This window comes from Anabas testudineus, chromosome 15 (genome assembly GCF_900324465.2).
Source record: "Anabas testudineus chromosome 15, fAnaTes1.2, whole genome shotgun sequence".
NCBI classification, from domain to species: Eukaryota; Metazoa; Chordata; class Actinopteri; order Anabantiformes; family Anabantidae; genus Anabas; species Anabas testudineus.
The window spans coordinates 12,420,617-12,443,871 of NC_046624.1; the positions used below are offsets into that span (position 1 = coordinate 12,420,617).

Here is a 23,255-nt window from a genome sequence, read left to right on the forward strand (position 1 = left end):
ATGAAATAATGATGTGTTATTTGTTAGTGTATTAGTTAAATTTGATTACAGTGCTGCATCTGTTACCTCCTAGTGGTAGTGGTAAGGTTTCAAGGCTGATTCCTCATTTCTTTCAAGAGAGGTTTATTTATTTATTTATTTTATTGTGTAAAATGTTTTAATCCCCCTATTCACTCCCTTTTTTTTTTTTTTTTAGCACAGCAGTTGATGTTATCATTATTAAAACAGACTTGCAAGGTGTAAGGCACGACTAAACCTCATGCAGTGTATACACTTAGTGGAGCATTTTATGATCTTGAAGGCTTATTTATTAGACAAGAATTGGGATTAAAGAGTGGCATTTGATTTTGTATCGCCTTCTTTTTTAGGCATAGGATAGCAATATAATAAAATTGAAATAATAGGATAACAATCTTTCAGAGGCTAAAAATACTTACCAACCAGCTTTAACAACAAGTACAATAGATCACTACAAAGTGGTGTAGACACAATCTGCATGGGAACAGGCAGTGATAGCTGTAATTGGCAACCAGCCCAGGAGGGTCCTTTTGAGCATTTTTATTATTTGCAAACTAGTTTGGATCCTGTATAGGCATTAGGTGCCACTTTTGAGTGAATACTGTGAATACTTTTGATTGGAATTGATAGTGAAACATTATGAGAGAATGTAGGCGGACAGTAACATTTAAAGTGCAATGTAGTCAAACAAATAAAATAAGTGTGCTTTTGTGTGTGCATTTATTTATTTTATTTATTTCAGTATTGCATCATTGTTGGGCTTGCTGTCAATACAAGTTGTACAGTATATCCCTGAAGGGCAGCTGCTTCTTATACTTTGCATGTTATATTCAGGTGGAGACACTGAGCTACATGCACTTGTTTCAGGTCATCTGGTTTTGTTGGTAGCAGAGCAGTTCCAACAAGTGCTTCCTACTTTGGAAGACAGGACAGAGAAATCTGTGGAAGCGGTGTCAAACGACATGTTGTCATAAATGTTTTCTGTCAGCCTCAGTTGTCATTGTGTTTGGTGATAATTAGCACATTTTAGTAGGCAAAAAAAAAGGCTGATCATGTAAACATTATACTAGATGCTGCATGAAACATCATCCCAGGAGGTCTGTTTGAGAAACACATCAATGAGTTTGAAGGCTTGTTGCTGTTGAACAGTTTGGATACACAGCACCATGAGTATGTGATATGTGTCAGAACAGTGCCTTGGTTTATGATGAAAATTTAACTTTATTCTCATTAATTTTTGTCAAGCTTTTAGTTTTAATATATCTGCGTTTGTGTATTTCTCTGTTGCCTTGTCATTGCACATTATCATTGCATATGCTATTTTATGTTTCACATATGAACTCTTTCAAGACCTGTCGGGGTGATAAAGTCTCAAATGTGTTAAGATGTACACAATGCTAAGAGATAAGTGCTATTGCACTGACGAGAACGTGGAGTTTGTTGGGTATAAGTGGGTTTGACTTCACTACGTAATTGTACTCATAGTGACTATTATGCATCATTTCGAAGTCGAAGGAAATGATGTTTGTATTTGAGATATTTTTGGCAATCCACAGAGGAAAATTTGCTGCCTGTCTATCACAGTAATGGGAAAAGTTAATAGTTTCACCCAGGCTGTAATTAACCCAAATCTGGAGGGTGCATGCATTGACAAAATTATGTTCAGTGCCCCATATAAGCACAGCATGCACACACTTATGACTAACACCTCACACAGTATGAAAAGGAAGTAAAAAAAAAAACCACTCAACATTCCTTCAGAGGAAGAGATTGCAGTGACACTGCTTCTCAGAACACTTCTCGGGATCTCCGTTCGCTGAATGAAACAGCTGCTGCTTTTTTTTTTGTCTATTTGACTCTTGTTTACTTTGGCAGAAATGCATAAATGGGCAGATGTTTTTCATGTTAAATTATATCTAAAGTAATTAGAGCTTATTAAGCATTTGGAGTGCTAAGATGGCACTGATATTACATCCTTCCTCATTTGGTAATGGCTGTAATACACATGCAGTATTTTAAATTTGGCTGAGCAGTGGGTCCCTTGACAGCTGGTGCTCATGTTTGCACTGTATGTGTTTAAAGAGTCTATGCCTTGGTGACATGAGGAGTCTGTATGTGGGCACAGCAATTATACATGACAGGTGGAAAGTGAACTCTAATGACACATAAAGTTTAAGAGAAGGTTAAACACCTCTGTGAGGGTTTTGGGAGACAAACGCCCTCCCTTCCGACTTTTCATTTGACTGCAATTTAGGTGTGCTCTCACTGCCACTCACTGTGAGCATAGTTTTAGTTCTAGTCATGTCAGGCAGCATCTCTCAGGCAGCAATGACAGCTGACAGCAGCAGGAGCTCTACAGTTATAACTGCACAGGACTTTGATGGGGAAAAGGCTACTGGAATCTTTTTAGCAGCATCATTATGTACTTTAATTTAGCTTTTTATTGAGGAATGCATACATGATATATACCTTTTGGCTGTGAAGGGGGACATACTCAAACCTTTACACTAAAAAGATAAATGCAAAGCAGAATCTATAAATAACAAAAGTGAAGTCTATATATGTTAAATTTTTTTATACACCTGTGCAACCCCATTCCCATAAAAGGTGGCACATTGTGAAATAGAAAACAGTGATTTTCTCTTTCAAAACCTATATACAATGGAAAAAAAAATACTTACCCCCCAATGTTTGCAGTTTTACATTGAGAAATGTGATTCTTGGTGGGCAAGTTCTTGAACTTCTTTGCTTAAGAAAGCTTTCCCAGCATGGTGATAGTCTTCAGCACCATGGACAGCTAACACTAAATTACAGTACTGTGAATGCACTTGCCAATAGAAACAGTCTAATTAGTTTGAGCGTTGTTAGGAAAGTAAACTTGACCATGATCTCCTGAGTATCCTACTCCAGAGCCTTAATGCCTGAATTGCAAAGGAGGACTCCATGTTGTGTTTGGTCTGTAGACATCCAAACATCCAAAACAGGAATTTCAACACGATCTCAGCTGGCAAGCTGGAGACCCGTCTGTGCTTTAGCAGTAAGATCTTAAAACCACTTCTAAAATTAATAAGTAGCCTAACTATTGAAGTGATGCCAGGATAAGGGTAATATGCTCTTGTTTTTGTGCCAGAAAGATATTTTTTTAACTATTTACAGAGGATGGGGAAAATACAATAATCCATACGGAGCTACAGAGAAACAACTCTCTCGTCTCCAGGTTTGGTGTGAGGCTGTTTGCTTTAAAATTTGACAACTGTTGTCTGTCAGTTCATTCGTACTGATATTGTTAAAACTGGGACAGAGGATTGTAAGTTATAAATCAAGGACAGTTAGTTATTAGTTATTTTGGCTAGTTATGAGGATCTCACGATTTCCTGGCAGCAGTAATGGATGTGCTGAAGACAGCTGTGGCCACAGTGCATTTGTGCTTGGTCACAGCCAATATAAATATAAATAGATATTATAAATGTTTGAATTAGATGTTGAAGAGGCAATGTGAAGATATGATATAAAAATAGGGTGGTCCCTCCAGAGCCCTTCTAAAATGACCCATATAGTCACTCAAGCCTACAGTATGCTAAAACATTGCCAGGGATTTTTAACAGTAAAGCACTGTAATGGTAAGGCCCATCAAGTGCTTGAAAAGTTTGCTGAGAAATATTGCATCTGTAACAAACTGAAAAGGGACCCTATAAGATAATCATACAATGCCATTTATTCCTTTCTCCTGTACTATGGTGAGCTTTTTAAACCACACCTAAACACACTACACATAAGGTTCTTCTTCATTTAAACCAGCGATTGCTTTGCTATTATTTATACATCTACTCTCATTTGAGAATAAAATATTTTTCTTCTAAGTTTCTGAAAGATCAAGTGATGTCAGATTGACTGATTCTGGCCTCTGGCAACAACAGTTGTCTTGTTGAATTTTGAATTTGTAGTCATGAGTTAAATATTTGTTTTACTGCGCTGTTGCACCCTGGACCTACTGGGAATTACAGTCATAGAATAAATTTAGTATAGAGGACTCCATGTTGAGAGCAATAAATCTTAATGCAATTAACTTTTTTTTCATACTCAATCTGGAGCCCCATCAGAAACTGGCTTCAGCATTTATCTGATGCCATCATCGGATGCCAACATTATTGATATGTGGGATAAAAGTGAGTCCTCTGTGGAGTTAGTCCACTGTGAAGCCCAGATCAGAGACGTCTAACCAGAGATGACTTCAGCTGAGTCACAGGCTGCTAAAGAGAGGGTGATTTTATTTATTTAGAAATGAAGTGCATATACAGCATAGTGAAAACTCTGTGTACCACTTGTTTGTATAGGTATGACAGACCCTTGACTGATGAGGCAAACAACTTTACTGTGTGACTAAGATCGAGAAATGAAGTGCCCAGAACAGTGGGAGTATTGGCTGTCACAGCAGAAAGGCTGAAGTTCAATTAATTTGAGAAAGAAAGGAGGTCCTGTGCCCTCCCTTGTAGTAATATCAGCAATGTAATTTACGACCTGAGAGTTTCAAAAAGATGTAGCTCACCACTCATGTTACCGAGGCAGATGTATTTATGAAAATCTGTGTTTTAGATTAATGAACCAGCAACAAGGGGGTCTTTTGACTTTTAAATTAAATTCTTGGGAGATCCATTTTTCAGATGGAGTTTAGCCCATGTGAGACAGATAATTATAGGTCCTTGCGATCACAACACACAAATGCATCAAACCCTGACTGCTGCAAACTGGGAGCACAGTTATTAATAGTAGCATTAAAAAAATCCTGGAGTGGGTATTATAATTATAATGCAAAAGCTTTCATCACACCTCCATCTGGGATCCTCCTTGAGTTTCTGAGTCTCTGAGTGCTTCTGCAAAATGGATAAACTTGCTTTATCAAAGAATAAAGTACAATATGTTATTCCGTAATTAAAAGGCCCATTGAAATAGCAATGTCCTCTTTTGCTTTACAATTAAAAGATTGAAAAAGTCTGTCAAGTACTATTTATAGTAAACTCTACAGTATTTCATTATCTATATGCCAACTTGAAAGCAGGCTGTCATAAATATATTGTGAGATGTCTTTCTAAGCTCTTCGTCTTCAGCTTCAATGTGTATAATCGTGACCACGACACAAACTACTTCTGCCTGTACATTAATTAAATGTTATGCAAGTAAAGGTTTTATCCACACATAGTTAACAATAAATATATTCAGTTGGATTGAACAGATAGATGATGGTGGTCTGTATGTTGTATTTATTTGATGGATAATAGATTTGCCCTCATAATATTTTTCAGATTACGTCAGATTGGCTCATGTTTTTTTAATTATAGTATGTTGTTTTCTGCAAACATGTACTGCATGCAAAGAAATACTGTCTGTATTAATGGTAGTGAGAACAGTTGCAGTATGTCAGGTGGAGGTTCATTATACCACTTTTTATTTATTTTATTTTTTTTATTTGATGTTGCTGCATTAGGGATTTGGTTTTTTTTTTCTCTTTTTAATAAAGAAAATGAGCCTGAAATGAATAAATCATTTTAAGTGTTATGTCAAATAGAAAAGTCTGTCTTCTGCAGCACCAAAAACAATACAGACAGGCTGTGAAACGCTAAGTAACTTTTTGGTCAGTGCATAAAGGGAATTAATTTTTTACAAAAAAGATAATGCTGTGTATTGTTTGCCTAGCTTTCTGGGTCAGTCAGTGTCATCCCTCTGATTTTGGTATTTTCAGTAATGCTGTGTGGGCACATGTGGCTCCAAATAAAATAATACATGACTTTAGTGACCAGATGGAGTTTAGATCTAATCGTTGTAGCATTAGCTACTAACACTAGTTTACTTGCCTTTTGTTTACTGCTCATATCAGTCAACTTTCAGCATGTGTCACCTTCTTATGTTGGTTTTGGTCTTGCCTCTTCATCCTTCTAAGTATGAATTTAAATTTATTTTAGCACACATTTCTTTTTGATTTAAATCAAAAATACACCACCACTGCTCCTCGCACTCTTTTCCCTTGCTTAAGTGAACCACCAGTTATTTCATAAATCCACTAATTTGGTCACTTAGGAGTCAAGCAATCCTTAGATTTAACAGGCTTTGGGAGGTTTGTCCCAGAGGGCTTCTGTGGCAGAGTTTAATCACTCACTGATTAAAGCTGTGGAATATAAACCAGAACGTCTTAGCACCCTTAAGCATGATAATTATCAATTTTAGAGATTTGCCTACATAAAAAAAAAAGTCAGTCTACGGAGATCTGAGGCAACAATCCCAAATACTAAGGTTGTTGTTCAGAGGTCAGAGTACATTTTAAGAGCCATGTTAGTTTTTTTAGTATAAATCACATGTGTATAAGAAAAAAGCTAATTACACACATTGATATAAATCATCATGGGATCAGTATTCCACTAAACTGTTCTCCTTGTTTCCTATAATTCTTTTTTATTTCAGCTGATAAAATGTGAACCTTTCCCACATGATTTATTTACTCTTAACACACGTCGTGATTGTTTACTAAATGGAGACTGCTCTGCTCTCTCAGGTACAGTTTTGGTTGAAAACATGCAGATAAATGGCCGAGCCAAAGACCCAGGCAGAACCATCTCGCTGACGTTGCTGGACAACTACGATTACTGGGTGATACTGGATCCAGCACAACAGAGACTCTTCCTCAACAGTACCGGGCGTGTTCTGGACAGAGATGTGAGTAGAGGATGGTTTCCATGTGGAGAAATCCACACAATGAAAGTCACATTTGTATTGTGGCGTTTTAAAGTAAATGTATTCTCAATCACTGGTGAATGCATGGCTTCCCTCACAATCAAGAACAAGTGTGGGTTACTATCCAGCATGGTATTATTTATTTTTAATCTTTTTATAACTTCAGTCATCATTACAGTCATTTCTGTGGCTAGTGGTAGGCCATTTAATTTATTATTAGTAATATCACTTTTTTTCCCACAGTAACAAGGGTGAAATTGTCACTTTCAGAATTGTTACTTCTTGTGCTCATAAAATAAAGACGGAACTGAAATACAGGATGTGCTCATTCCACAGTTCCTCCTTCTCCTTAGTTATGCGGTCCTATACTTTAGCTTACTTTCACTGAACAAATAAAAAAAAATAAATAAATAAACTGAATTTGTGAGATGAAATTGCATTTTGCTAATTAATTAAAAGTCAGGAATCAAAATGTCAAAATTATCAACGATTCTCACCAAACTCTAATGTTACAGTTGGACATTAATCTCTAACCATAACCCATTGCTTCTTTAGTTAAAAATACAATTTTGATTTCATGATGTTCATTGTTGTTTGACTACAATGAGAAAAGAAACTAGATGTGATGTAGCCATGGAGTTGGTGGTAAATTGTGTCAGTATAGCATGATAATTCCCCCCTAGTGCTGAATATAATGTGAATACATAAATACTGATACTGGTGTCTGCCTCTGTTTGTCTACCTACGTCCAAGTCTAGTGAGCTTGCTGTGCAAACAGATAACTCTAAATGGTACAGTATAGGATGTGAGATATGTAGTGAGAAGTTAGCACAGAGTGTGAAATGTTGTGTGTAGTTGGATTATGTGATCTAAGGGTGGGGAGCTGGATGTGAATGGAAATATAATGGGAATATGTCAGCAATATGGCCAATTAACAGGAGAAAGGACATGAGGAGAGGATCATATACTGTAGGAGTCAAACCTTTGCAAGTGAGGAGGAGAGAGAGAGAAGCTAGCTAAGCTATATTACTCAACAGAGCAAGACCAGCTTTTTTTTTTTTTTCTTTAATTCAGATGGTGTCTGACAAGCAGTGGTAGCATCGGGACAAAGTACTGCTGTAATATACTGTACAGCTAAAAAGAATTTGGCGCAAATCGTTCAGTGATCTATGGCTCTTTGTTTTATCATACACTTTAACCATTTATTGCATGTAATACTTAAAAAGCACGAGGGTGCATGAGGAAGCTTAAAATATAATACGAATAGCCATGATCTGTTTGCACCAGAACTAAACGGACATCTAATTATCCAGATGCAATTGTTGTAGAGTCCTGTTGTTCATATAAGACTAATGGAAAAGACGTTTTACAATAACACTCCTCACCTCTTCTGAAATTCTTTCTTTTGTCTTTGTCAGCCCCCAAATTCCATCACCACCATTGTGGTTCAGATCCAGTGCATGAATGAGCTGGTTGGTACTGTCATTTTACATGAGGTACGGATTGTTGTGAGGGACATAAATGACAACAGTCCCCGCTTTCAGCAGCCACGCTACTATGTTGCAGTAAACGAGGTAAGGCTGCTGGATTTTGTAACTCATATGTCTATAATTCACTATGTGCAGGTTTTTTAATGTTGATATAACATCTTACAGAATAATCAGATTACCCAAGTTTTCATTAGACCCACCTTGGTGAAAATTGATGCAGTCTAGGTGTTGGATCCCCAGGGAGAATGGTATTGCTGTCACACAATTTTAAACATTTTTTGTTTGGCTTATTTTTTGTATGGAGTCACAACATTGGAAATTGGTGATTCACTTAGATTCTGAAGTCTAGGCGGCTTGACTATTGTCGCAGTTGCTCACACTTTGTCTATACATGTTTAAAAATTCTTGTCACACTGCGTTATCGGAGCCATATGCAGCTGCCCAACAGTAGAGTGAGTCATCGTACATTGCTGTCAACTTCTCTCCTGCCCACTGCCTGCTCCTGTGGACTTTGCTAAGGGCTCTGGGGAACAGCAATGGTTCTCATACCTACTCTATGTTGTGCTGTCAGCAGTGTGCATAAGACTTGAGGCTGCTGCAGACTGCAACATTTCCCCTTTTTAATATGCTTTTGTATGGTTTAAGTGGTGCAGTGGTAACAGTGGCGGCTAAATGCACGGGCTCTCTGCTTCTCTCTCCCTGTAGCTCACACCAGTTGGAACAACCATTTTCACTGGCTTCTCAGGAGCTAATGGAGCTGTAGACATTGATGATGGGACCAATGGACATGTAGAATACAGCATCATTTACAACCCCAATGACCCGGTATATGGACAAGTCACGCCATGATAAACGCCCTCTACACTCTTGTAAATTTCTGTAAGAGTTATGACTTTTTGCTCAAATCCACCTTTCAGTCGGTCTTATCATATGGACTCACTCTTTCTTTCAGACATCGAACGGGACAGTGAGTGTTGCGAACACCCTTTCTGGAAACATTGTTCTGGCAGAGAGGCTAAACTATGAGGAGAGAACTCGCTACCTGGTTTTAGTCCAAGCCAATGTAAGTGAGATAATCTGCACAAGAACCATCTATGTTTGATTGCATGTGTGTAGCTGATCTCATATGTGCTTCTTTTTCGATAGCAAAGTTTCATTTGCAGCATGGAATTGTTTTTGTACCCGTTTCCTCCTAAAGTAGCAGTGTTTTCACCATGTGGATAGGGAAGTTTTCACAAAGTCAATAGTTTGTTCCCTTGACAAGTTCCAGCCCTTGCACTGCATACTTACTAAAGCACAGTTTGAGGCTAGGTGTTATGTCATTTTTACAGTAATCTGGTCATTTAGCAAACATCCTTTTAATTTTCAATTTTACCAATCATACAGGAGATGATTGTTCATTTCTAATTCCGTTAGGCTTAAAAGATTAGAGTGCCCTAGGTTTTATTACAACTTACTTTCTTATTAAAATGGACTGAAGCTGTGTTCTGAGTTAACTGTTTGCAGTCAGAGCACTTCTGTGCACCAGATTTGATTTATTTAAGTATAGTACTTGGGGGGGAAAGGCATTTTCCTTCATGATCTCAAAGGGCAACATGATGAGAAACTACTGTAAAAAAAAAAAAAAAAGTCATCCTAATGATGCCATTAAATCAGTATTTTTAGTGGAGGCATGTGCTTGTTGGTCTGCAGCAAATGCCTATTGACCAAAGGCCAACAAAAAGCAATTGACCAATAATTTGACTTCAAATAGAGAAACAACCAAGCTGAGTTTCCTATTTCTATACAGTTATGAATTTACAATCGCATCCCAATCACTAATTAATCATGTACCAAAATGAGCAGTTGTCAGTTCATATTCAGTTATATAAATTGTAAGAGGTACTGCATGACAGATAATCATTTCAGAGTCAACACACCTCCTATTTTCTCCATTTCCTGCATGAGGGAGCAAAAGACTCAACCCTTTAGCCTGGCAAGAGGTCCTCCTGGGAGATTTTTTTTTTTTTTTTTACTTGCAAGAGGGCGTCAGAGTAGAGGAAGGGAGATGGTATTTACTAGAACTCGGTGCTGCTTGTGTCAAGAGTTCAGCTACACTGACAACGCAAATCTTTAAAGTGCCATGCTGCTTCTCAGGATAACACTCTGGGAAGCAACAGTACCACAAGGGGAAATCTTTAAGGATATCTGTTGTCAAGATATGTTCTATTGCCAAGAATGATTTCCTTTGGAAAGTGTTTAAGTTAAATTTGGTTTGAAGTGGGCTGATGTGGATGGACATATTTTTTTGTATCTTTACATTTCTTGGGAACCTTTTCACCTGAGTTCTACAGTGGTTTGTAAAGTCTCTGCCAAGAATGTGAATTTATTATGTAGAAATATATAAAGCAGATCCTGCATGTTTTGCAATGTAAATTAGATGGCACACATTTTTCCCTATAATGCACTAAGATGAGATTATTTTAGTGATTAATTAGCAGTTGAGTTAACAGCATGCTCAAAATTCCTTTAGTATTTGTTACTTTAAATATTCTACTTTAACAATGAAAAAGGTGTTTTTCCCTGGAGGCAAACAAATGAATAATAAAAATATTCATACATGACTGTGAACTTGCAGAACGACGTGCACTGTACGATATACACTTACAGAACAAGAACAGCTTCAGAGATGTTATAGTTTTAAGTTTTGGTATATTTATTCATGGTTCAGTGCTGTGTGGCCCCATTGTATGATGCATCAAATAGCTTAGGACTTAGATGACTGAAATTAAAAGCATTTGTTCATCTTCCAGGACCGCGCTCCATTTGCCTCCAACAGACGATCAGCGACCACAACGCTGACTGTAGATGTTCTGGACGGAGATGACCTGGGCCCAATGTTCCTGCCTTGTGTTTTGGTGAACAACACCCATGACTGCAACCCAATTACTTATAGTGTTGCTATACCTGAACTAACTAATCCGGTAAGACAAGAGCAAACAAACTGTCAATTTAGTAGAATTCCTTCAAACATATTTAAATATTTGTATTCCTGTGCTTGCAGGTTTTATTCTTGTGCTATATTTGTGCTTCATAGGTACTCCTGTTAATAAGTTAAACTACGCCACACCTTTAAAATAGCCTAATTATCCACTTACACCATGTTTTTGTTCCCTGGAAGTAGAGTGAGCTTTGCTGGTTTGTCTCCGAATGCCACTTCCACAGGCATTTTCTGGTCCGTTGGGCCAGCAATTAGAGCTGAAGGCTGAGTTGACCTGGGATGACAGCTAAACACCAGTGGAATTCATAGAAGCAAGAAAAAGAGAGAGAGAGAGAGCGAGAGAGATAGTGTGGCAGCTGAGCCTACAAGATAAAGAGTCTGAGATGTTGAGAACAAGTGTTGCACCAAAAAGAATTAAATGAATCTATACACAGTTTATCTCTTTCTTCAAAAAGCTGAAGCCACTGTGTGTTTTTTGTGCAAGAAAAAATAATTTAAGTGAAATAAACTCAGTAAATTTAACGAAATTCTAACACTTTTGTTCAGCTCTTGAGTCTGCTTATTTGCCATGGACGAATAGATGTAAACATGACTACTTTCAACTCATTCATATAAATCGAAGAACTTGGCAGTTAGTTTTTAGTCTTTCTTTCAACCTTCTAGATGCAGATCGTGACCTATGTCATGATCTTTACTGGATCGCATTAAACTGTCTTAAATTGGATTGGGCTGCATGGGATTGAATTGGATTGGATTTACTGAATGTTTGCCGGGATTGGTATCAGCACTGTAAATTCTTGCCTCCTTCCTGCGTGGAGATTGTACGTTTTCCCTGGGTTTGCTCTGAGTTGTTCAGGCTGACTTCCCTGCAGTCTAAAAGATGCAGTACAAGAGGTGTAAATTACAAGTTCTTATTTTTCCCAAAAGTGTGAATGTGAAAAAAATTCATGTAGGAATCTAATATCTGATCGTTGATTAATGTTAACCTTGTCAAGTAACTGTTCCAATAAATGGTTATGTTATTCAGTCATTGTTAAAATACAAGCCAGCGAATATTAATAGTCACGGGTAACTAATGTGATCAAGGGGTTATTTTTCTTTCGGCTATGCCCTGCCCACCAAATCATAATGAGGGGATCAGAAAGAATCTGTGTACAGTACAGGTGCATATACTGCATGCACTTGTAAAGCTGTGGCTGTGGGTATGAGCCAACTGCTGTAGTCAGTCACAGTTGTTTGTCGAGACTTTCCATTCAGAGATTGCCCATGTAATATATAATTTATTATAAAAGGTTTGCAGACTGCTAAGTATGCAGGACCTGGAGTACCGGCTACACAAACTAAAGCTTTTTCATCGTTGTGAGAAAATGTTGTTTCTTCCGGGCCTGCTGCACTTTGACTACTTGAGGGTTTGAACCTCACAAAGCTTTTACACCCATAAGGTCTGATGACAGACCTTCTCCAAAGTATTGCTAGTGCACGTGTGATGCCCGTTTACTTCTTACTTCCCTCCCTTTACTCTGAGCTTAATTTCATAACAGAATTTTAGGCATGGCCTACATTAGCTTTGGAATTTCCCGTCAGTTTTTGCTGGTCTCTTGATTTTTCTTCATTTTGCAGTGTAACCATTATGCTAACATGTCTGTCCATGGGGAGATTTGTCTTCTCATAATTGATGAGTGTATTGTAATTAATCACAATGGCTAGACAAGCATTATTAAGTTGATCTGTATTTATTTTTTACCCTGGGGGGATATAATGCGGGCTCTGGAGTCCCTGGATAATGAATGCTGGAGGAGGGTATTATAGCTAATCATCATTGTGCAGAGCTAGGGGGATTTGATTTAGCGCACCTCCAGACATTGTAAAAGTGAGAGGGCTGGTTGGGGAGGGCTGTAAGGATTACTCCAAAGCTGAGAGATATAAATATACCTCCTCGCGGAGGGAGTCTTCCTGCCAAAGAGCTGTTAGCCATGTGTCTGTCTATGCTAAGGAAGTTTGGTACCGGCCTCTTAGCATACTCAGATAAATTATAACAACCATATGGAGGCATTTTGCATGAGGAGAGGTTTTCTTAAACGTGATGTGCTAGACATATTGCCACTTAGCCATATGCTGGTGCAAAAGTGTAGCGGTAGAGCTGGGTAATTAGTGCTGATGATGTCTGAGTATGCATGAGCAGGAAGAGTAGCCTACAGCACCAGACAGATTATCCTTGATGTGCAACTCTATTACGTGTATTTAGAAGCATGCTAATGAGAAATAGATCTAGCACTGGCTTAATAATTGAGTGCCTAAATAATTGCACTATGATTTATGTATACCTAAGTGCTGACCTTCATCAGGATTGTTGATTGAATTGCTATGTGAAATGATTTTTGTTGTTTTACAAGGAAGAGAAGGGGAAGTGAGAGTACCGGGTGTAAATGCTGGGGAGGCACACATTGTTGCAGCTTCTTAATTTTAGCAATGTTGGAGAACAAAAGGTGCAAATACAGTCCACAGAATGGCCCAGCGCAGTGCAATGTGGAGAAGAGACGGAGGCATGGCAGCAGTAGGAGGAGAAATAAAGTGTCAGCAGGTGAAGCGGTGGGGAGCTTCAAAAGTACCAATCACAGCAGCTCCTTCATCTCCTTTAAAATCAGAAAAGTGTTTAATGGGCCAGAAGTGGAGTACATGGCACTTTCTCTGAAGAATGCCATCTCTGGATAATTAGAATTGCAATGATTATAATACTCAAATACATTTATAGAGCAGCCAAAATATTAATATATTGCACAAAAAATGTTTCTAGGGCACATAATATTTTCTGATTTCCGATTCCTAACACACTAATTCATTCAAAGTTATTTTAGGAGACAATATCCATGCAACTCTTGGCTACAACTACGCAGTCAACAGAAAATAAATAGATTTGCATCTGATTGTCTTGCTGTGTTGCTGACTGACTCCCCAAACCTGTGTTGCAGAACAAACTGAACCCACTGAATGTGACACCTCCAATTCGAGCTGTGGACATGGACAGAAATATACAGCCCCCATCAGACAGACCTGGCATTCTTTATAGCATCCTGGTCGGTACGTTCATAGCGCATCTCCATTGATTTGACACATTTAATGTTCTTTGGCTGGAATGGTACGGCGTGATTTGACTTTTGATTGTTCATTCTGCTGTTGATGGTACTATAAAATGCCCTGATGCACATCTGTGATTTTATATTGTTTTTGTTTTTTTCCAGGTCAACCGGTCACATATCCAGAGTTTTTCTCCCTGAACAGAACCACTGCAGAGATGCGAGTTCTCAAGCCTATCAACAGGGACTTGTATCAAAGGTTTACACTCATCATTAAGGCAAGCACTGAAAGACATACTGCCTTAATAGTTGCATGATAATCTCCCTTATACTGAGAACAAGATTAAATGTGTGATGTTTGATTGGACCTCCAGTATATAGGCTATAAAAAAACAAAACGCACAATTGTGCAGTGTTATATAAGGTCACACCATAAATAGGACAAAAGTCGACCACAATACTGCTGAAAAGAATTACAGATAACTGGCATGACATAATCTATTGGTGCTTTATTATCTCACACATGACATAGTCCTTCAGGGCTAAAAACATAACGGTTATGTAAAAAAAATATCCGCAGAAGCACATAGAGCCTGATTATCAGGGTTCACTCCAAGATAAAATAGTGTCTCCCTTTCTTCCTCCCATGTTAGGCAAGTTTCTTTTTTTTTTTTTTTTTAACATCTACATTCTGTCATCATGTTTTAATGTTTTTGTGCGACGTCAAATTTAACTCATATCGCTGTAACTTTAGCACCCTTAGTCACTACACCTACTGTAGATAACCTCAGTCCTGAAGGCCATTAACCTTATCTTTAGCTGCTTTGGTGATGGGGATGAAAAAGACGTTATGATTTATGGACTTAGCAGGAGGATAGGGTGCTGCACTCTCATGAATCTTAATTTAGAGCAGAGTCAGGTATTGGCCTCAGTGGTGTTGGTGCAGAGCAGCAGTGCAGATGAACTTTCCATCCACCCATCACCAACCTCTAGACACCTCTAAGCACTGTGTAACCTTCTGTTTACTGGGATAGCTGGGGAGTGAAGAGATCAGAGGAAGAGCTGAGTTTCACAAGAGGAAGGGGAGATTGATCATATGGGGTGCATTTTCCATCTTGGAGAGGATTGTGCCTTGCTAGAGGATGGTATACAGTTCAAAGGGGAAACCGGAAAAGACCAAGGTAGATAGAGATAGGTGGGTGTGTATGTGTAGAGGATGGTCGAAGCCTTATCTGCTTGAGTCACAGAGAGGAGGAGGAACTGTTGCTGTAGGACTCGGAGGGGTAGGAAAGTGAGAATTCGGCTTTGGTATCCCGAGAGTGCTTTGAGGCAGCACAGAATGCGGTGTACATAGCTAATGCTTTAGGAAATAAAAAAGGCCAATGATGGCATAAGCTGCAACATCTCTAATATATTTTAGAAAACACATTTGTCGTTCTTCTTAAGTCATCACTGATCCTGATAGAGCCATATCCACCGAGGTGGCTAGGATGAAATGAAGACTTATGAAGGAGGCAGATGGATATGAAGAGAAATGTTCTGGATAAATTGAAAAAGGGAACCAAAGAGCTACAGTCTGACTTGTTAAGGATGATGGAATCAATATGTGATAATCAAGACTGAGTGATAAACAGTGACTCCTAGTAGCAGTGTATCTTATGCAGGCCTGTGTGTTCTAGCTGTGGCACGCAGGTCGGTTAGCACTGCCTCCCCGAAACAGGGACATCATTAAAGAGCTAAATCACCAGGGAACTGTGTAATACTACACTTTTCTTTCTTCAGACAAGAGAAATAGTGTGCGAATGTAGAAAAAGAGAGAACACCTAGGAACACACGCTTTGTCTGTCAATGACAGTGCTTTTCCCTCAGGTGTGGTGAATGAGCAGATTTGATCTCTGGGTCAGGGCAGTGTTTGTGTTCTTTAGTATAAGTGATAAGAGAAAAAAAAAAGGGAGACGACGCTCAGGAAAGGCAGACCAACTATAGCATGTGATGACAATAAAAGCAGGTGTGTACCTCAGCTGGAGTGAAATGCTGCTTGCTGTGCTTAAACTGCAAGCATGTATAACAGGGTGTTGAATCACAGGCTGTAAACACAAAGCTATACATTCAGATTTAGCAGCAGAGCTGCATCCTTACTATCATCTGTATATTTGCATCTTCTTGTTACAATTAACACTGTGCAACACAAGCCCAAGTGAAATTGAGCTAATGTGCAGAATTTGTTCCAGGTCATGGCTTAAACTGATGTTGCCTCACTCCCCCTCTCCATCTGTGTTTTCAAAGCATTAATGTTTCTGAAGCACCCCAGTGTGGGAGGCAATAGTGTCACATGTGCTTAGGAGGGAAAGAATTGCAGTGACAGCCTGACCGGACCACATTCATTTGGTTTGGTGTCACTGGGCTGCTGTTGTCAGATGCAACCTGGGTTTAAGCATATCTTTCGATTCTGGTACAGTTTGAACAGTTGAGACAACACACACTTGAATTTGTGTTAATGTGCTGTGTTACCCAAGCAGACATGTCACCCACCAACCGTGCTAGAAAATTGAAGGGGAAGGAGTGTTTACATTGTGGCAATTGTGTGATACAGTTTGGTACGCGTTCCCGTACGTGACACAAATGCAAACAGATTTTGGATCCAGGTGAATCAACATTTCGCTAATGCGTTGTTAGGAGGACAGCTCTGGGGATTTGTGTACATGCTGTGTTGTAGCATGTATTATGGCCAGTAACACTGCATGTTCTAGTATTTGCAGTACTAGTCCACTTGTTCGCTAGTTAATTGGTTAATTTTAATATAGACTCAGTTGCTAATGTGTTCATCGAGCCTCGTTCTATCATTGGTCACTCATTTGATGGAATAGCAATAGCCAGCAATTACTGTCTCTCCCCTACAAATGATGGTATTTGTGTTAAGTGCCTCAGTAATTACTAAGGCCTAATCCCAAGTGGACCTCTGATTAAATTTAGTCACTGTAGCTTTTTTGTAAATGAAATGACACTCAGAGAAATTATGCCTGTCGCCCTTGTGTCTGCAAAGGAGTAATTCTTAAGTGTATTTATTTTTCAGGCCGAGCAGGACAATGGTCACCCCCTTCCAGCCTTTGCTAACCTCATTATCGAAATCCTGGATGAGAACAACCAGGCACCATATTTCCAGTTTGCCACCTATCAGGGCTACGTGAGTGAGGCCTCCCCAGTGGGTACGACTATCTCAGCCAGCGCCAACCTCACTGCGCCACTGGGAGTCATCGCTCTGGATAATGACATTGAGGAGGTGAACGAGACCACACTTTACACATGTTCAGCCGTGCTTGTGTGCATACAAACACAGAGCGCCTCTGGTGTATTGATTAAATATTGAGAGATCCACATGTATTCGTGTGTTTGTGCTGTACACGAGGTAACACTTCCATGAGTCATCCTGTTGATGCATTTTTTTTCTTGTTGTAGCTGGCTCCTGGTGATAGACCTGTAGGTAATGGTGGTGTTTTTAGATGCAGTGGCACACACACACACACATCCACAGAGTGTATAGTAGGGATGTCTCGATCAAGATTTTGCCTCTTAATCTCTGATATAAGTCCTTCTTAAATATTAAATATCTTCCAATACCGCAATTAATTCAATATTTATGTTTTCCCACTTTATATGGCTGCACTGTACACACTTAAGACCTATAAGTACAGTAGACCTACATTTATATAAGTAAAACTAATTCAGGGATTTTATAGCTTAATAGCTCTGCATTAAACATTTATCACAGCTTTAACGGGTTCTTAAAATATTTGGTTGAGTGAATGTGAACATCATTATCGTGAAATTTAAAACTGCTCCTATGCTGAACACTAGTAGTGTTTTTGGACATTTTCAAATACTGTAGCTTTGACAGCTGCCATACCTGGAGTGCAATAAGTCACAATACACAACAGAGTAGGTTCATCAGCTTGATCTTTATCCTGCAAATTGACTCGGGACATTCCTACTGTTAAAGCATGCATGTTTTTAAAAGCATTAACCAACTGAGAGCACTCATCACTGCTGGAGACGATCTCACTATGCAATTATGGATTTTGTATATTTTTATTTATTTGTGAACTCACCAGCTGAAATTATATGTTTTTTTTTTTTGTGACTTTAGAATTTCATAAATGTTAAATTAAAAACTGAGCAAGTCTCTGGTAATGACAGGTGTGTATGTTGTTTTATCTAGCTAATGCACCCCTTTGTGTCCTAATGGACTTGTGTGTTTGAGTGTTTTTTGTGCTGTGTTCTGCTTAATATGCCCATGAATGTGTTTTTTTTGTGTGTGTGTGTGTGTGTGTGTGGTTTCTTCATTTGCTCAAGTGAAAAGTTGCAGCTATTCTCTTTGAATACCAGCATTGCTCTTCAAAAGAGTTCATTTTATGAATTCATTGTTGTGTCTGTAAATGAACAAAGGGGACGTTTTGACACATTTCTCTGACACGGTTAACAAACGGTCTGATTCTCTGGGTATGTGTTTGTTTTACCCACCACAGCGGAGAACACTTAAGTTACATCCCAATGGGGATCCCATTCTTCCCAACCTAAAGTTCCTCTTTCAACATATCCCCTTTTACTCTGTCTTTGAAGAAGATTAACTAATCAAAATAGAGTCGAAACACAGATAACAAAATCAATAAGCCACCCAATCCTGATGTTTACCAGACTCTCTTAAGAGGACTTTGTGATGGACATAAATCGAAGCCAACTCACAGTAATGGGCTTCAATGGACTCCAGGTGTATTTGCTAACGCAATCTAACCACAGCAGTGATGACACATCTATGGTAAATGGCTCTTTTTAAATAGTCTTTTCAAGCTTATTTAGCATTTGGGCTTCCCACACACTGTAAAATCTGTGGTTTTTAGTGACTGCTTAATGTGCTAAATATACTTCTGCGGGAAGGTTCGAGGCCAGTAATGAGTCTTCAGTGTTTTAGCAAAAGTTATTTCCTTTCTTTGGTTTCTGATTTCATCTTCCGCTGTTTTTCCACTGATTTCTAAAGACAGGGGAGAGTCCTGCCAGCAGATTACTTTTTCAACTCTTTGGCAGATCAAAATGTACTGTTTGATGGGTTTTCTCAGCCCCACAGCTGCGGCTTGGAAATAAAAAAAAATAAAAAAGATGAAACACTGCGATTGCCATGGTAACATGCTTCTTTCTGTATGTCTTTCTGTTGGAAGACGAAAGACCCCATGGTGACGATTACCTTGAATGACTACACTGCCATATTCAGCCTGACCCCAACGGGAATAATCCGCTACCTGAAACTCCTCAAACCTGTTGACCGGGAGCAGCAGATGTCCTACACTTTCACGGTAGGCCTCATACTCTGTATAGCTATTTGCAAGACAGTAAACATTTCCCGTTTTGTGCATCGCAGATACAAAGCTGACCTGACAGTTTAGAGCATTATGACCTTCATCAGTGGTCAAACATAAATAAGTCTTTTTTTCACTTGGATTTACAAATTTCCATCTAAAGGCAAACAGAAAGCTCATCCGGCATAATTTTCTTTTTTTGTTGTTGTTGTTTTAAAACAAATTACACATTATTCTTAACCACTTTGTCGACACAGAAACAACATTTAGAAAACAAAGTAAATCACAGGCACATTAAGAAACAAATAGTTTGACAGCGATTTAGTATGCAGCATAAAAAACATGCCTTGATCAGTTTTGGCAAACATTTATATCATAGATTTAATAAAAAGAGGTTTTGCTACTTAAATGTTTAGTCATACCCACTCTGAAATGGACAATCAAAAATAGATCCTGACTATTGATATTTTACCATTTTGTTTTCATTCCAGGAAATGAATGAAATGAAAAGGTCAAAATCAAGTTTAATACTGTCACTAAGGGTTTAGCTGACCTTTGAATAAAGATAAAGAGGAGTAGCTGGTTAAGTTCAAAGGTAACATAATCCACCTACATGTAGTGTACATACCAGCACCTCTAAATCTCATAAATCGATCGTATCATCTTTGTTTACTCTGTCCAAAAACCAAAGAGTGCTGGCTACAGCTTCACATTTAACAGATGCCGGTATCAAGCTTCTCATCTCAATATGGAAAAGAGAGTGAACCCCCAACTATTCCAATAAAACCTCAGTAGCTGCCTCCATGTCTGATTAGTAGTGATGTTTTACTAATCTTTTCACTGTATTTTGGGTGTTTGCAGTATTTAAGTTTCTGTTTTACTTGTGTTACGTTGACATAAATAGTCTGGCTCACATAAGTAATTTGTTTTGGTGCTGTTCACAGACATGGCAGCATCTTGGCAATTACAGGAGCAAATCAACAGTGAGCTTACAGTGAGCTCTGTGGGAGTGGTTCCCTGTAGAGCACAGGAGTTTCTGAACAGAGCTGATTCGGTTCACTGTAGGTTCTGATGTGTGGCCGGGTTGGTGGAGATGCTTTGGGCATCAGCAGTTTACGAAAGGGGGATGTGTTTTTTGCTATGTGTGCACAGCTTTGTTTATCTAGTGTAGTTTTTTTTCCACTATGGGGTTTGAGAGCTCAAATGCTGTTTTTATGCCTCCTATATAAGTACTAAGAAAGCTTTAAAAGTCAGGATCCATTCTGGCTCCACATTACAGTGAAAACTGACAGTGTGCCTCTGCTTTGCTATTGTGACCATTAAATGCTGTTCATTTTTAGATTTTCATGGTCCAAAATAAGATGTAAAGGAGAAATCTCTCTCCTCAACCATCAACAGCATTGGGAAACATCCTCCACGTCAGTTTCCATCCAGAATAAAAGATGATGGTTATTGCCTAGTGAAAATTTTAGTGGTTGTTGCTGAATGTTTCCCAGAATACTGGGCATTAAATACTTCAGAGTCAGATGTATTTTTAACGTCCCAAACCTCTTTACATAGTAAATACTCCACTTGCATGTAATCTTTATATTTAGCTAATAGGCATGGACCAGTTTATCATGCAAGAGAATGCATCTGTTTTACATTATTAACCACAGTGACTGGGTATCGATGTCTAAGTGGTGCCAAATCCCTTAGACATCATCATCACCGGTCACAGTACTGTTCTTGAATCCATATGGCGTTAGACCGCGATGTGCTGTTTCTGCTATGCAGCCTGTGTCGACATGTTCTAAGAAGCATAAAATATAAAGTGAAGTCAATCAATAAATGTCTGTGGCAATCATGATTACACAATCCAAGGCATTTTGTGTACAAAGGCTGCACTGATATTAAAATAACGGCCTCTGTGTCCAGATTTTACATACAGCCAATGAAATACAAGCAGTTCAGTACATAAGTAATATTTTTTTTTTTCAAATGAATCTGCAACACTAACACACTCATGAAGGGATAATGGCAGTATATTATCAGATGTTACACTTGAATACTATGAATTGTTGCTAAAAGCTTGTTAACATATTGTTTACTAGATAACTGCACTGAGGCTTTGAAGGTTGTGCTTATGCTTCTATGAAGATGATGTTATTTCACAGATCATCATTGAGAGAAATCTTGTCTTTGCGTAAACTCTAGAATCTAATTCATTGTATAATTACTCCGCATATCATGGACTGGATGGAGAGAGAGGGAGAGAGAGAGCACAGATCCAATTTAGATAAATATCAGGCATCAACGATTATTATGTTTTGTTATTGTTGTTGCTCTGTGTGTGTGACTGTGTGTGCGTGTGTGAGAAAGGGTACCAAGAGGCAACAGGCAGGCATGACATTGATTACATCTGTTTTATGCATGTGTGTGTGTCGACACTTGCAAATGCATATAAGGATGGAGTGTCTATACATACAGTTGTGATGACTCAGTAAATCCAAATCTGCTTTTCCCCTTGGCTCCCAGGGAAAAAAAAAAAATCTGGCATCTCTCTCCTGGCTGAGGAACAGAAACCGTGTTTGATATGAGAGAAAATAGCTGCTGTTGTAAATGTTATCTTGTGTTTCTGTGCAACACCTTCACCGTGAATGTTTAGCTACTACTAAAGGCACCCACCTGATGTACAGTATAAGCAGCAAGACGTGTCATTTCTATTTCAGTGCTGAGTTAGACTTTTTTTTGGGGGGGAAGCAATTTCCCCTCGCAGAAACATGCATTTCTTGCTGCCGCCACAGTTTATGTTCGGATCTCCTCTCTCCTTGCACTTCATTTGTTGTTCTGCTTAGTCCATTTTCTTTCTTCTTTGCCAAGTACTAGAAATCAGAGCTGCCAGGGACATCTAAACATGCAGTTTCCTCAGTTTGCAAGCAGTCCTTTAGGCAGGCTTTGTACAAGCTCTCACTTCTCCTCTTATAGTGTTAAGGCAATGAAAAATGAAACTTTGTGCAGATGGTTGAAACATGTTCATGTCTGACACAGTGTCTTATTAAAGGGGAAAAAAAAAACCAGACCACGTACGCCTGAATAAAACAAAGTCAACTTGTTCTTCAGTTTCCAAAGCTACAGTGCACATTTCTTTTCGGTGTGTTTACAGATGGTGGCATCAGACGGCGTCCAACAGAGCAGCCCAGTAACTGTCAACATCCTGGTCATCGATGCCAATGACAATACACCCACATTTGCTGAGGTCTCCTACAAAGTTGAAGTCTTTACAGACATGCAGCCAGGGCAGACGGTACTACAGGTAATCAATCTAACAATCTCTCTCTTGCTTTTCTACTTTCCCTTTATTCTTTAGCTTCATGCCTCCCTCTTTCTACCTATTGTATCTCCCTCACATTTCCCCCCCCCCCCCCCCATACTCAAAGCAAATAACCACAACAATCCAGTGAATTGTGTTGATAGGCAAACCCCTGGAACCGCTCCCTTCGTCTCATCTATAGCAATGACAGACAAGTCAGTGAGAATGATTTTATCTGTCTTCAGTGAACAGGTTCAGAAAACCTTTTATCCAGCTGATCAGGGTATCACGATGGAAGTGGTAGGCGTCAGTGATGTTGCCATTCATCAC

At 38.9% G+C, this 23,255-nt stretch overlaps 1 protein-coding gene across 1 annotated transcript in view; it reads left to right on the forward strand.

Moving 5' to 3' along the window:
- pcdh15a (protocadherin-related 15a) overlaps positions 1-23,255 on the forward strand; it is a 157,325-nt gene that overhangs the window by 64,726 nt on the left and 69,344 nt on the right. The window contains exons 5-14 of the mRNA XM_026353794.1: positions 6,563-6,723; positions 8,160-8,315; positions 8,937-9,056; positions 9,184-9,294; positions 11,024-11,194; positions 14,181-14,289; positions 14,451-14,563; positions 17,359-17,565; positions 19,496-19,630; positions 22,779-22,928. Coding sequence (XP_026209579.1) covers positions 6,563-6,723; positions 8,160-8,315; positions 8,937-9,056; positions 9,184-9,294; positions 11,024-11,194; positions 14,181-14,289; positions 14,451-14,563; positions 17,359-17,565; positions 19,496-19,630; positions 22,779-22,928 — 1,433 coding nt within the window. The remainder of the gene's footprint in view (positions 1-6,562; positions 6,724-8,159; positions 8,316-8,936; positions 9,057-9,183; positions 9,295-11,023; positions 11,195-14,180; positions 14,290-14,450; positions 14,564-17,358; positions 17,566-19,495; positions 19,631-22,778; positions 22,929-23,255) is intronic.